The sequence below is a fragment of the Coffea eugenioides genome, chromosome 5 (genome assembly GCF_003713205.1).
Source record: "Coffea eugenioides isolate CCC68of chromosome 5, Ceug_1.0, whole genome shotgun sequence".
Taxonomy (NCBI): domain Eukaryota; kingdom Viridiplantae; phylum Streptophyta; class Magnoliopsida; order Gentianales; family Rubiaceae; genus Coffea; species Coffea eugenioides.
Window position 1 is genome coordinate 48,480,360 of NC_040039.1, and position 15,443 is coordinate 48,495,802.

A 15,443-nucleotide genomic window follows, 5' to 3' on the forward strand; every position below is an offset into this window, starting at 1 on the left:
TACTAGAATAAAACAAAATTTCTTACTGGTGATGATTAAAGTGGGTCAAGAATGATCGTGGTGACATCTGGTGTTGAGGGTTAATTAGCAATCTCCGAAGAAGATTGAAAAAAACATTATGAAATAACAAAAGTGACAACCTTCCCTCTAGTTTTTGCGAGTGAGATAGTATAGGATGACAACATCCAAAAATAAATAAATAAATAAATTCCCCAGCATATTTTTATTATGACAAAAAAAGAAAGAAAATAAATAAGAGTGCCAGCTACATCAGCATATGCCCTTTCCTGCGAACTAATCAAAATTCATGAACCTGGATGGATCCCTGGTAGTGGTACCCCAAGCCAAAACTGGTTCCCGACTGCCCTATCCCATATCAAATGTGAATGTCATAAACAATACACTAACAGCGGACCCTCTTATCGAAAAAAAATATTGATATATGGTCAAAGATTATCTGCCATTATCCGCGTATGAATTTCTTGTTTGTTGACTAGCTCAATTTTTCTGGTAAAGGTTTGAAAAAGTAAGTAGGATCGTTTGTAGAAGCTAAACTAGACTAAATTGGTTTTGGGTCTTATTGATGCCAAACTCTATTCGTTTTTAAGGAGATGATCCAACGTAGAAAGATATATAATCCATAATCAAAATTCAATTGTGTGAGTGGAGAGTGCATAATAATAATCAAGGTTGAGGGTTGACATAATTCTGACTTCGTCCTTTGAGGTTAACTTCTTATGGGTTCCGTAGTTTCCAAAAAAAAAACTCTTTATGCTTCTCTCGTTTTAGCCAGTTGTGTTCTTAAGGGCCTGGAGTTTAAGTCACAAGAGGATGGTGGTTAAAGAAAACCAGCCAAAAAAAAAAGTTTTTCTATAAAATTTAAATTTTTTTTTATACATTCACAGTGTATATATTAAAATTCATTAACGTATATACCATACACTATCTATCTATACAGGATTTGGACCCTACCCCATTTAGCTGGGGATCATTGTTCCAACACCGGAATCTGACTTTGATATAAATGGGGTTAATCTATCAGAAATAGGATTAGAAGACCTAAGTTTGATAGGTCTTCTTATCCTCCTTTTGGTAAATTTTTTTTTTTTTTGGGTTGCTGTCGTTGTTGTTGCTGTTCTTATGTTGCAAGAGAAAGTTAGATGCAAGTGCGCATCTGTCTAAGGCGTAATCTTTTGTTTGAAGAAATTTGAGGTACCTTCTTATTCTCATTTGTTAAACAAGAAAGAATACACTAACTTGTACACAATATACATTTGGTGTGGTACCAATATTGACAATAAAGTTTTAACCTAATTCGCGGTGCTTTTCTGTCATTAATTATCACCGTCTTTTTTCTTCTTCTTCTTCATCTTTTTTTTTTGGTCGAAAACGTTAACAGAATCATTATCAGAGTCACTACTCGATGGATACTGGCAATAATGGCATGCATAAGGGCAAATTCATTTAGCTTTATTATTATTTTTTTGAATCTAGGCACATTTTCTTTTTTATATGTGCTAATTGACAACATGTGCGTTACTCCTGCTGCTAACTTATATTAGGAGAATGCTTAAATAGATCAAGAGGGATAAAAAAGATAGAAACCCTTTTGGATTTAAGTAGGCCTGTCAATCGGGCCTAATGAGCCGGGTTTTGATGAGTTCAAACTCAGTTCATTTAATTTGAATCATTTTCGGGTTTCGGACTATGAGTTTCGGGTTCGTAAATGTGAAACTCATACTCAACTCACATAATATTCGGGTTGTGAGCCTTAATTGGGTTTAGCCCAAACTCACTTATTACTCCTTAATTTTCTTAATATAATTACTATAACTATTAAGTTGTAAAACTAATTTAACATTTACAAGACTATAATATTAAAACTAAACATGAACAAATAATAGTTCTTAAAACGTATATAAACCAAAAATTTTTCAACAATATTTATATTTAATCCATTCAAAATGCATGAAAAATAGTAATAAAACATGCGATCATAAGCCAATACATCTTTAAAAGTTGAAACTTTTTTTATAATCTTGTGATTTAAATCCAAATATGCTTGATGATTTTTGTGTTTGTAGACCAAAAAAAAATCAACCAATATTATGCCAATACAAAAATTTACTCAACCAATAAGAAAAATTAGAGATTTAGTTATGCATTACCAATATTGGCTCTCAAGAAAGCTCATGAAAGAGTTTTTAGATGTATTTTTGTGTTTTGTAATTTATGTATATATTTAGTATTTAGTAATAATATATTTGGATATATAATTATACATAATATCAAAATATAAATATTATATATATAGGTAATTAAAGGGCCGGGCCTATATCGGGTTTGAGCCTAATAAGGCCCAAGCTCGGCTCACATTTAATTCGGGCCTATTTTTTAGGTTTAGACTCAGACCGGCTCACTAAATGATCGGGCTCATCGGGCTTTCTGTCGGGCCGAGCGAGTCGAGCTCGGGCTGGCCCAACCCATTGACAGTCCTATTTAGACAGGATGGATTTTCCAGTTTTGAGATTGGGTTTGATACGAATCTAATTCCATTTATACCCATCAATTTGCCCATTTTGCCATCTCTAGGATTTAGTGTCGGCCCTTTATGTTTGACAATTGAAGGGTAAGATTGCTGATCGAATGAATCCCTAATATTGAGATAAGTGATGGGATGGTGTGGGCTGTAGTATAATCTAATAGGGGTTGAGGCTTAGTTTTATGGTGCTAGAAGATGTTGCAAACACTGGTTCGAATTTGACACATACAAGTTCATACCTTTACCCCTATAATTAGAGAATATTGCCCCACCGCTCTTCAACAAGATTTTAGTTTCTTTTTAAACATATTTAAGTAATATTATTCTTTTTTATCACTTTGTCCACTCCAAGAAGATTGATTAAAAATAATAAATAACTCATTTCGCCTCTCACATATAAATAAAAACCAATCACCAAAGATTCAACTTTATCTTTATTCTTCTTCTCACTCTTGTCCAATTTGCTCTCACCATACAAATCCATTCGAAAAGTTGCTGTCTTTTTTTTTCTCAACACATATAAATTTGTAAAAATTGCTAGCTCTCTTGTTATTTCACCTTCACAAATAGATAAAACTTTATTAAGAATTTTGATAGGGATTTAAAATTTGAAAGTAGCATAATTTAACATTTTAAATTTGCCCCCATTGAATTTTTTTCTAGCTCCACCCCTGCATGGCTCATGCTTTATATATAGAAAGATCAATGGAAAAAGCATGCCATATGGTGTGCAAATTAATAAAAAATTAAGTTATATTTATTAATGCCAGTGGAAGTTATTATAACTTTTATATTTTTTGTTGCAAACAAAAATACAAAAGAAGTATGATTCTTTTTTTTTTTTGGCCAAAGAAATAACAGACAAAAAAGAAATTATTGGAAGTTATTGAATTTTAGTAGTTATCTATAGTAAATCTTTACTTTTGGAAAAATAAAAGATGATAAAAAGTTTTAACACTAAAACCATGCCTCATGCTTTATATATAGAAGGAAAATCGTCCAAAATATACCTTCCAATTCGCCAGTGGAATTTTGTCATTCCTTAAATTTAAAATGGTGATTTTACTTTCCTCATAAAAAGTATAAGAGGTCTAATATGATCGAAATCACTAATTTCAACCACTTATGGCCTGAAAATAACCAAAAACTCTTTTAACAAACAATCAGGGCAAAAGTAAAAGCGACTATAGCTAAGGCAGGTTTAAGCCAATTTTTTTTTCTCTCTCTGTCTCTCTCCATTTCTTCTCTCTTTTTTTTTCATTTTTCCTTTCTCTTCTCTTCCTCAGCAAATCGTGGAATTGGAGCCTGCAAATCATAGATTTAGCTCTACATTTGCAATAATTACTTTTTTTTTGTTTTTTTTTTATTTGGTGTTGTCTTCGAAGTTAGAAAAATATGCAAATGTGAACTCTTCAATCGCCGTTTTAATCCTTTCAAGGTCTTTACCCAAATCACTAGAGAAATCATCCACAACAATCTTAATATGGGTCCGCCTGTCGTATTTAGCTAGCCCTGACTGAGTTCGACACATCCTTGGTCTTATCCAACTTCTGAGACACCCGGAGTAATTCAACCCTCTTTTAAACCACAAGTTAACAGATCAGAAGAAGTTCCTTTTCTTGGTTCCTTGCCTTTTCCTAGACGCTTGACTAGGAGCAGAAATATTGCAACGTTGGAAAACTTTTTTAAGACTAAAGTAACTAAGCTATAAGACTAAAAAATCCATGCTAAAGTTGGTCAATGGTCAAAGGAAGGACTCTTTCTTGTACCTAATAGTTGGGGTGGAGAGGGGTGTAAGGGTAAATATATATATTTTCATCTTTTATTTGTTCCTTGATTTTTAATTTCAAGAAGTGCAACTATTAAAACTTGTTAAAAATCTTCACAACTAGTAGGGTATTTTTCGGAAGCTAAGGTGGGGAGGGGGCAACGTAGCTCCACACCTGCCTCAATCTTAACACTTCTGCAGTTATCTAATCTTAGGCATTTAGGTTTGCTAAAGCTCCAATGTGGAGCGAGAGAATAGCAGTACCTTTTCATTCTTGAAAAATCCTTTGTCTTTTATTCCCATTTGATAATTTCAGCATATATGAAAATAAAATACTAATAGGTCCTAGAAGAATGCGCCTTATAATAATTACCAAATAGAATAAATATCTAAACTAGATTTAGCATTTTATGAACAACATGAACATGTGCTCGATAAATATACATATGATGTAAATTTGGACAATTTTGATAATGAAAATATTGAATCCAAATATAAAATTCTGCACAATAATTTCTTAGCATGAACAAAGAAACAATACGAATAGAAAAACAATCCTGAAAAGTTAAATTTAACATAAGAATTGCAATGAAATGCTAACAAGCAAATGGATTATCAAAATTGATAATATAAATGACGAGTTACACGCGTAGCTCTATTGTGACAAAGACCAACAAAGATCATAGTGGTCGCTCCTAAGGCATGAAAATTGTTTATTTTTACCTTCTGAGTTGCATCTTACTAATGCTGTAGGCACCCTTGTAAATATGTTCGAAAATCCAGCACAGACATGGAATTGGTCATTAAAAACTGGGTAGACGTTTCTTTCCTTTAAATTAATGCTTGTCTTATGATTTGTCCACTTAACCAAACACAAGGAACCGTAGAGAATTAAAAGTAGTGTGACAATGAAAATTATTGGAAAGTTTCAGTCCAATTAAAATGTGACAGACTGTACATGATCTTGTCCTAAATTACACATAACCTCCCTTGGTTTTTCATTGGCACATGATTCCCCTTAGATTTCAAAATATCCCCATAACGCCCTATGATTTCATGGGATATGATAAATAGACAGAAAACATCAATGGCTATAGTGATTGAACAGAAGTGCTCCAAAAATGCATGTGACGAAATAATGATATATACTTAATGTCTCGTATGATTTGTATGAATATCCATTTTAATCCTCTATAGATTTTGCATTTATCTACATAATTTTATGTAAGATGGTCTGGTCATTGTTTGAATTAATGTTTTAATAATGGTAATACTGGTGTTTCAAATAAATATATTTTAGAGGTTATTTTTCCATCCAATTTTCACTTTATATGAAACCATAGAAAATTTATATGGATATTTGTAAATATTAATAGAGTCATGTGACAATGAATGAATCCACGGGCTATGTATCATTTACCCTTTGAACTATATTTAGAGAACTCTTTCTTAAAACCGGTGTTGAACTGCAATATAGAGATTCAATTTGGGTCAATTTTTTTTTTTTTTTAAATTGGGGTCGAACTTATTCTTTGGAGCGTTAGTAGAATTACAATTATCCTCCACAATGACGTTGTTTTGATGTTGTTAGCATCCTCAAATTTACTCTCCCCTCAAAATCCTTTAATGACGTATCGAAGTTTTAGTTACAGACTAGCCATCCGATGGCTCATGTCCAGGCAACCAGCAAAGTGGTTACTCCTGTATCAACTAAGGCATGAACCCTGGATATTTTACAGCCCAAGATATATCTTACTAATGCAGCAGGCAACATTGTAAATATGTTAGAAAATTAACTGGCCATCAAACTTGATTTGAAAAGCAGCGGCGGACATAAAATTGGCTGTCAATTGTGGCGAAATGGCTGGATATTTCTACACCATCAGCATAAAGATTTTTTTTTTGTTATTTAGGTGCATGCTATATTTGTTAAACATGAATTTAAAATTTGAATAAAATTTACGTGTCATGCATCTTATTAGTGTGAAATGGATTTACACTGACAATGTTTAAAAAGAATAATCCATAGTAGTGTTGAACGATTCTACTACCAAATAGAGATTGAATTTGGGACGATTAGAGCACTAGCTTTTAGCTTGGTCTCCATTAATCTGTCACAATGACATTCTTCAATATTGTCAGCATCCTCGAATTTTCCACTCCCGTCAAAATCCATAAAGGACGTATAGAATTCTTGTTACAGACCATTCAGCTGATGGTTCCCGTCCAGGCACTTCGTTGACCGACTTGCTAAAATAAAGTCATCCTATAGACTACACGTTTTCCTGGCCTGTACAATTTTCATGATCCCTCGACCAAAACTTTGGCTCCTATTTTACAACTGTAATTTGTGTATTTTTAGCCTTTTATTCTTTTGATCCCTGCCTGTGAAATGATCTCCAGAAATTTGTTGTTCCACTTCCAATATTGCATGCTTTGTTTGCTTAGCTTTCATACCAGACGCACTAGCCCCGTTAATTTTCTTTCGTCTTACTGTGCAAATACTACATACGAACCTAACAGTATTTCCGGCAGGATTTACAGTAACAATCTGTATTCCGTGCTTGACGCTCTATCTTCAAATGCATTTCGGACAGACACCGGTGGTTTCTACAATATCAGTACTGGCAATGACCCTTCAAACACGGTCTATGGCCTCTTTCTCTGTCGAGGCGATGTCAGCACTGACGTTTGTGGACAATGCGTAGCAATAGCCGCCGTCAAAGTAATTGAGGAGTGCCCGTATCACGAGGATGCTATTGTTTGGTACGAGGAGTGCTTCTTACGCTTTTCTAACCAGGCAATTTTCTCCAGGGTCGATTCCTACGTTGTTCTTTCTATGTACAATGTGCAAAATGTCACTGGACGGGACCAGGAGAAGTTCAAAACAACGTTGGAAAACCTGGTGAATGACATTGCGGTTCAGGCTGCAAATAGAACTGGGGGCAAAATGTTTGCTGTTCGAGAAGGCGATTATTCCATGGGTAAGAAGAAATTGTACACCCTTGCGCAGTGCACACCAGATCTATCCGCTCTAGACTGCGAAACTTGTCTCAGCAATGCTATATCAGTGCTGCCCTCGTGTTGTAATGGCAGAGTGGGAGGTAGAGTGATGTTTCCAAGCTGTAAGGTAAGGTATGAGGTTTACCCCTTCTACGGTAGTGTATCCTCTGCACCACCGCCTACATCCTCTGCACCACCGCTTCCGGCAAACTCTCCTGGTGGTCCTCCTTCTAGTTCCACTAAAGGTAAGTTCTGGAGCATTGTTATATATGGCAGTCTTTTTTGGGCTTGTATGCAGGCTTACGATTTCTTGTTTGTATCAGATTCCGGGTCGAAAATGAAAAGAATTAAATCCACACACCCTTCATTTGAATCCATGCCTTCAAGCATTTATAATTGGAATTAATAGTATTGAAGTTTGTACTGAGAGGGTGTGGATTCAATCTCAAAATAAAATACATACCTAAAGGAGGCCACCACGTAACTTTATACAATAGTGGAATACATAATGTTAAGATTTCAGCATAATCACGTCGTACTGATCACATTCATCATGAATTGTCATTTTTATGGAAGAATTTTAAGTGGACTCATACTTCTTAGGCCAATAATTATGTACATACTTAGTCATTTTGCAACCATTAGGACAGTAATTAACTATTGCATGTTTATTGAAATAGCCGTATGGTGGCCATTATAGAATCCCCTTAGGTATGATGGTTTGATGTACGAAAATGGGTTGGCCTTCTCTCCACTTTGTTTTCCTTTAGTAATTTATCCATTTATCTACTATATTATTTTGTTTTGATTAGTTGATCAGCATACATAATGACAAAGTCCATTTGAGAAAGTATTTGCATTCAATTTGCAAGAAACATTTAAATAGCATAAAAGAGTTCAAGATCATGGAAAATTTTGTAATGATTAATCATAAAATAATTAATGAGGTATATTATGGACAATGTTGATTTAAAAATTTTTCAAATGAACTTATTATGGCGTAATGCAAAGAACAATCCATTTTAGTTTTCCCAAATTTAAACTAAGGCATTGAAGAAGATCGAGGATGCATTGTATGCAGGTAAAAGATTTTACATTCTAGTGTAATATGTTTTTTTTCGCTTGTTTGAAATCTAACATTAAAATAGGTAAATTAATTTACCCCTTTGTGGTTTAATGTTTTGCCTCACAATCTTGTGGTTTCAAAATCACAATTTTACCTTATTCAGTTGTCTTTTTGTAAGGTGGAGCGATTAAGTTTTTCTTTGTTTTGTGACAGAACTTGTTGTCAAGATTAAAAAAAATAATGTTTAAGGACGAATTTCATACTTTAGAGAATAAAATGTCCTAAATTAAAATTTAAGGACTAAAGTAGGTGTACATGTCTAGTTTAAAGATCCAAAATGAAAATTAATTGGGAAAAAATGTTCAAAACAAAAATTAGCAATGAAATCAACCAAATACCGTATTTACCCACTTTCAAGTTCAGTTAACCATGAGAAAAAAAAAAAGCAATCCACTTCACCAGAAAGCAAAAAGGGAGGGGGTAAAGTGATCATTTCGAAAGCATTAGGAGATTATGAGGTGAAGCACTAAATCATCAATTGTAGAAGTTAATTATTAAAATTCATAGTAATTAAATGTTTAATTACATTTATCTCACAATGGATCTTCTCTCCTATTTTCTATCCACCTTCTATTGTATTGCCATGTACTCTTCATGAACATTCTATTTTAATCATGCTTTCTTTTTGCCTTGAGGTCCAATGTCAACTAATAGCGTTAAAAAAAATCAAAATATATCAACTAAAAACTAATATATGATCAAGAAACAAAAAATATAGTAGAAGATTCATTAAAAAAATATGATTTTTAAATTAAATTTTGGCTTCTTAGTCTATTGCACTTCGTTTTTGACATTGTTAGTGGTTGTTAAAATTCTAAGAGAAAAAAGAATTAAAATAAGATATTCATAAAAGATACATGGTAATATAACCTAAAGTGGGACAAGGAATGGAATAGGAAATGATACAAAATCTTTTGTGCATTTATCTCTCATGACATTTGGCATCTTAAAGTTTGACCACATTACTGATCAATGCTGATAAGCCTATGACAAGAAGTCCCTTCCCTTCGGCATTAGTTAATCTGCTTAAACTTGAATGGTCAACAGAAAGACTTGCTAAATGTCCAAAATACCCATCAATGTATAGCATTGTCCTTGTTAACGGACAACGGTCAACCTCTTCTCCTCCTCGTTCTGTTTAACAAACATTTGTCTTTACCCTTTACCTCACTATTCACTCGATGGCCTCCTGATTCCGAGCTCCATAAAGTAGGGAACATTACTTAACACAGCCAATCTTCCCATTGACGGGGTTTTAACCGTTTAGCACACAATTTTAGACTACCAAACTATGCCGTACATTAAAAGTTTTCAAAATCTACATTACCTTTCATTCTAAGGAAACAAAAAAAAAAAAAAAAGTTGCCTAAATCTCCTCTACAACCACTCTCATTACATATGTTCAAATTCCGCAAACAAAATATCATATATGCATTTATATATGTATGTATGTAGCATTTATGTAAGCATATGAAGCAAAGGAAAGATAGAAAGGAGAAAATTACTTGGTGATGCCAGATCTCGAGGGAATTGAATAGGAGTAGGTACAATAAAATAAGGTGGTGGTTATGGTGGTTCTGGTGGTTGTGGTGGCAGTGGTAATAAACATCTGATTAGCCAAATGGGGATAGATATTCAGTTACATTTCATATTCGATTTTTTATTCCACTTTTTATTATATTAATATTTCTCTTTTGTAAACATAATCTTTACTTTTTTTTTTGTTTCCTTGTTGTCAAATAACTATTAATACAGTAAAAAAATAAATAAAATACAACAGTCTTTTCTCTGTATTTTGATTTTTTGAGGTTTGTTGAATTTTGTATATTACTTTGTTAATAGTTATTAGAACTTAAGAAAGAAAAAAAATATTAAAGTATGATATTTATGAAAGATAAATAGTGATACAATAAAAAAAATGGGATAGAATGAAATAGGAAGTGGGATCGAATATTCATAGTCCCGGAAATGGAGTATGTAGGAACAAGGGTGCTAGTGGAAGTGGTAGTTCTTATTTACAAGTTTGAATGGGTTTTGCTCTGATTATCATCATGAGTCAGGCATATCTTGGAGATCATAGGTTGTTTATAGGATTTCTTACAAATTGCCACCAACACAGACCCAAACGTGAGTCTTAACAGCCTCAATTAAAAGGGCGGCCATTATTTGGTCCAAACACAAAGCTAAGTTTTGTAAATTGTTGAAACCTTAGGGGAGTTTAATTGTGTTAATCCATAACAAAAATAGTTAGGATTAAAAATTGACTATCAACTTTTGTTTTATTTACCGTCAACATTAGGGGTGGCAATCGAGTCAGATTCGGGTTGGCGGGTCAAGTTGAGATTCAAGTATAACAGATAACCTGTTGATTCAAACACGACCCACCAACCCGAAATGGGTCAAGATACCTGACTCGAATTTGAAAATTTCGGGTTGGCGGGTCAACCCGAATGATCTAAAATATAATTTTAATTTACTAATTTACCATTGTAGTCTTAACAGAACCATCGGTTCGATTCGATTCTGATCCGAACCCGCGAAATCTCAATACAAACCCATTAATTTCATGTTAGGTTTGTGTCGTATTTTTAGGTAGTATTGAAAATTGCCACTCCTAGTCAACATGAAGCGTACGAGATGCGGTTAAAAAAAAACATGTTTAGAGAATATTAAATTTTTTTTTCCAAATACTGTATTTTTGGCTTAGCCTTGTGAATATGCAATACGCTGTCTCAGAGTGACACTAACCCGAAGTTCAACAAACTTGATTTCCTACAAGCTGAATTTTGTTGCTCAACAAACTTCTGTTCATCCAGGCAAAGGGCGAAGCCTCCTACGAGCAGCTTTTCGGATTGCTGTCCCACTAATCATTGTTGCAGTTATGCTATTTGTGATGTCTTTTGTTTTCCTGAAAAGAAGATTGAGGAAGAGATATGTTGATGGGGCACTCGCAACAACTGGTAATTTTTATTCATAGCAATTACAGGACATCTTAAAGGTTTTTGAGCTAACATTAAATCGAGTATATTTGCTTATTACAGGTGTAGATGGAGTTGCTGATATCTTAACGGCCGAATCCTTACAGTATAGCTTAACTGAAATTCAAATTGTCACAAATAACTTCTCTGTGGATAACAAAATTGGCGAAGGTGGATTTGGCCGTGTATACAAGGTCTCTGCATGAAATATTTTGCTTTTGTGAATTTGAATATCTCACATTTAATATTTCAATTAAATTCTAGTATGCATGTTTACTCAGGGTGTACTTGGTAATGGACAAGAAGTAGCTGTTAAGAGGCTGTCAAGAAGCTCAGGGCAAGGTGCAGAAGAATTTAAAAATGAAATTGTAGTAGTTGCAAAGCTTCAACATAGAAATCTAGTTCGACTGTTGGGATTTTGCCTGGAAGGAGAAGAAAAGATACTCATCTATGAATTTGTTCCCAACAAAAGCCTTGACTACTTTCTCTTTGGTGGGTCGAACTAGACATACTTGAAGTAATATTTTATTGGTCCATGTTATCTTGTTCTATTTTACTTGATTCGACCATGTTATGCGAAATGATAGATAACACATTGGAGTGAATTCCAGTTTAGAACCTTAAACCATAGACGCACTCCAACTCTAGTATTTAAACTTTAATTTTAGTTACTTCATCCTCTAAAGTATCAAATTTGTCACACATCAGTATAACAACTAAATGAATTGTCAAAACTAACGATAATAGGTAAGTGATGATCAAAGTAGAGCAAAATATTTCATTCATTTCAATAATTTCATTACTGATTATACTGAAGTGGGATAAATTGAAACCTTTAGGGTGAAGTGTCCACAATAGAATTTTAAAAACTAAATTGAGAGTGTGTTTATAGTTTAAGAACCAAGAGTGTAATTTACCTATTTGATTGTGCTTTCTGGAATTATTAATTTGGTAACTTTCATTGCTAACACAATATATTGTGTTTAAATTTGTGTAGATTCAGAAAATAAACGATCATTGAATTGGGCAAGACGTTACAATATCATTGGAGGTATAGCAAGAGGACTTCTTTATCTGCATGAGGATTCTCGCCTTAGAATTGTTCATCGTGATCTCAAAGCAGGCAATATATTATTGGATGGAAATATGAGCCCAAAGATAGCAGATTTTGGCATGGCAAGGATTTGTGGAGTTGATCAATCTGAAGGAAATACAAATAGAATTGCTGGGACATTGTAAGTTTTATGCCCATACTATATTTCTCGCATGATATGACGTTGTATCTTTCATAGAAAATTATGTACATCTCCATTCGATAGCCTCATTGGGATTGTCCTAGTACTAATTATAACAATCATTGAGCCTTGCAGTGGTTACATGGCTCCTGAATACACAAGGAGGGGCCAGTTCTCGGTAAAGTCAGATGTATTCAGTTTTGGGGTTGTAATTTTGGAAATTATCACCGGAAAAAAGAACAGCACCTTCTCCCAATCTGAAGATTCCGAAGACCTCGTAAGCTATGTAAGTGCGAATTGCAAAAACTTACTACAGTTTTTACTGTTGTTCTATGCTTTTGCACATTTGCAGTGGAGGATTTGAACTTGGCACCCCTAATGAAAATAGTTAGATGTCCAATACGAATCCTCACCATCATGACAGCACTAGGACTTATCATTTGCCATTTCTACATTGTTAAACATAGTAGAGTAGCTCAGAATTTACTTCATTTTTTTTAAGGCATTTTAACTAATATGACAGGCCATATAAAATGATGGAAAGGAAGGTTGTGTATGGTTAAACTTTGAATGTAGAGTATTTACTAATGCCTAATGGAAAGGTGCCATTACTTGTGACACCTATATGTTTGAGCAAATTGAAGTTTTTAGGTGTGAAATCCTTATGAGTGGAATTATTTCAAAAAGGTTTGGGAGCATTGGAGACGTGGCGAAGCTTTAGCTCTTTTGGATGCAAGCATTGGAGATTCTTATGCCCAAAATGAAGTCATTCAATGTGTCCAAGTTGGCTTACTGTGTGTTGAAGAAGATGTCAGTAGAAGACCTATAATGGCTTCCGTGGTCTACATGCTGAATAGTAATTCTGTTATCCTGCCAACTCCACATCGTCCAGCATTCTTCCGGAGCAATAGATCAGAGAGCAGGGTGGAAGAGCTGGGAGTTAATCAATCTAATATCGAAAGAATTTTAACTCAAAGTTCTGTAAATGAGGCATCAATTACTGAACTATATCCTAGATAAAGGAAAAAAACAAAGGCAGTACTAGAAGAAAACATCAAGTGCATCATCAGTACCACAATGTATTTCTGGTAGCATGACTCATTTACCAGGAAGGTATCTAAAGTTTCTCCACTAGTGTTGAAAATTAGCTTCTTCACTCTGATTGACTTCTCACACCTTAAGGGTCTGTTTGTTTGAACTGAAAATATTTTTCGGATTTTCTTGTGTTTGGCAGCAGAAGATGTTAGGAAAATATTTTCCAATGTAAAATGTTTTACGCTACAGGACGTAAAATGACTTATGGAGCAGGCATATGGAAGTTAATTTCAATCAAACTCGTGAAGCTTATCAACCATTTTAGGGCTTACCTATTAAGATACTCGTAACAAATAACAAAAACCAATACCGAGACTATTGTTAAAAATCCATCCCTGTGCCTGCTACAAAAAATGTCATTGTTAGCCACCTTTCCCTCCTCCTCATCTTCGCCAATTCTACTCCTTTCCTCCCATGCCAGCATAAACAATGCATCCATGGAGATGTAGAAAATCTATCCCAAGAGTGGGTCTTGATGAGTTTTTGGGTGAGGGAAATCTAGAAAAGTGAAAGAGATAGAGTGGAGGAAGACTTTTGTGCAGAAAAGTTTGTAACAGAATTCAAGAGCTACTTGTCCATATGATAGTTGATCAATTATAAGGTTTTAATTATTGAAGCAATTTTTATTGAGATATTATTAATTTGAATCTTCATTGGTACGATGTGTAATTGGTTTGAGAAATTATGAATTCCTGATTCTGGAGTTTGATAGATTTGGAGATTGGATGAATCTCTGGGTTGAGATTGTAAATCTAATGTACATGGGAAGGTGGTAGTTGAAGGGATTCTATTGAGGAATCTTCTTCTTGTAGGTTTTAGTTTTGTGGTACATTTTCTTAAAACTGCACCAAACATCTGAAAATGAAGGGAAAAAGAAAATTTTTTCAGGAAAATTATTTTCATTGAAAATGTTCTCCTTGGAAAAAAAATTTTATATTGAAGCAAACGGACCCTAAGGGTATAAGGATGTGCTTCAAAGAACAATGCAAGTTGTTGTTGCTCTTTAGATTTTTTTTTTATTTTAAAATAAACATGTCTTGAGGTTTTATCATTTGCACATAGAAAAACTAGGCTTCCTAGCTTAGTCTATCAATTATAACACTGCACCCGACGAGATTCTAGCCTAGGCTCTAAGTTTTAACTAATTCCCTAGTTCACTGCAAGTATAAAGGTCGTGGCTCGTATTACTAGGGAGTTAGGATTGATCCTATGAGAATTACTTTTAACTATTAAAGCTTTTAGCTCACTCTATTATTTAAACTAATCAAGAATTTCAACTAAGTAAAATAATCACAATGCTAAAACAATGCAAGGAAAATTAACAATTTGAAAAAACTCAACTAAACACAAATGTTTTAGGGTATAGAATCCATTAAATGTACCTAATTTTGGATGAAATAGTCAATTATCACTAATGCTCTTGTCTTGCTAAGGATGTATTTCACTCAAACCATTGAAATTCGCTCTTGCCAATGAACCGAATTTAACCAAATACTATAATTTCCCTAATCTTGTGGTGAAATCTAAAGTGAAGACTTAGGCTCTGTTTGATAGTCCAATTCAGCACTTAAAATTAATGTATTTAGATTTTAATATGTTTAGATGCGTTTGATAACCAAAAATTGAACATCTGAATTAATTAAGTGTCACTGAATTTTCTAGGTAAAATTTGCTTCCAAAAATAAGTGATAAACTA

General features: G+C 33.8%; 2 protein-coding genes across 2 annotated transcripts; both read left to right on the top strand.

The window, feature by feature from the left end:
- Positions 1 to 6,702: 6,702 nt before the first annotated feature.
- LOC113771925 (cysteine-rich receptor-like protein kinase 25) lies at positions 6,703 to 7,423 on the top strand. Its single transcript, XM_027316473.1, has 2 exons — positions 6,703 to 7,294; positions 7,407 to 7,423. The coding sequence occupies exons 1-2, from the start codon at positions 6,703 to 6,705 to the stop codon at positions 7,421 to 7,423; spliced, it is 609 nt and encodes a 202-aa protein (XP_027172274.1).
- Positions 7,416 to 13,821, top strand: LOC113772159 (cysteine-rich receptor-like protein kinase 10). The gene is made up of 7 exons (XM_027316727.1): positions 7,416 to 7,558; positions 11,256 to 11,374; positions 11,447 to 11,611; positions 11,699 to 11,909; positions 12,415 to 12,652; positions 12,788 to 12,938; positions 13,340 to 13,821. Exons 1-7 carry the CDS (start codon positions 7,423 to 7,425, stop codon positions 13,670 to 13,672), a joined length of 1,353 nt encoding a protein of 450 aa, XP_027172528.1. The 5' UTR covers positions 7,416 to 7,422; the 3' UTR covers positions 13,673 to 13,821.
- The last annotated feature ends 1,622 nt before the right edge of the window (positions 13,822 to 15,443 follow it).

Excerpts from the sequence above, each read along its gene's own strand:
- LOC113771925 (XM_027316473.1), top strand. The coding sequence starts at position 6,703 with ATGATCTCCAGAAATTTGTTGTTCCACTTCCAATATTGCATGCTTTGT.
- LOC113772159 (XM_027316727.1), top strand. The coding sequence starts at position 7,423 with ATGTTTCCAAGCTGTAAGGTAAGGTATGAGGTTTACCCCTTCTACGGT. Across the intron at positions 11,910-12,414 it reads CCTTGACTACTTTCTCTTTG|ATTCAGAAAATAAACGATCA; the intron begins GTGGGTCGAACT and ends AAATTTGTGTAG. Across the intron at positions 12,939-13,339 it reads CCGAAGACCTCGTAAGCTAT|GTTTGGGAGCATTGGAGACG; the intron begins GTAAGTGCGAAT and ends TATTTCAAAAAG.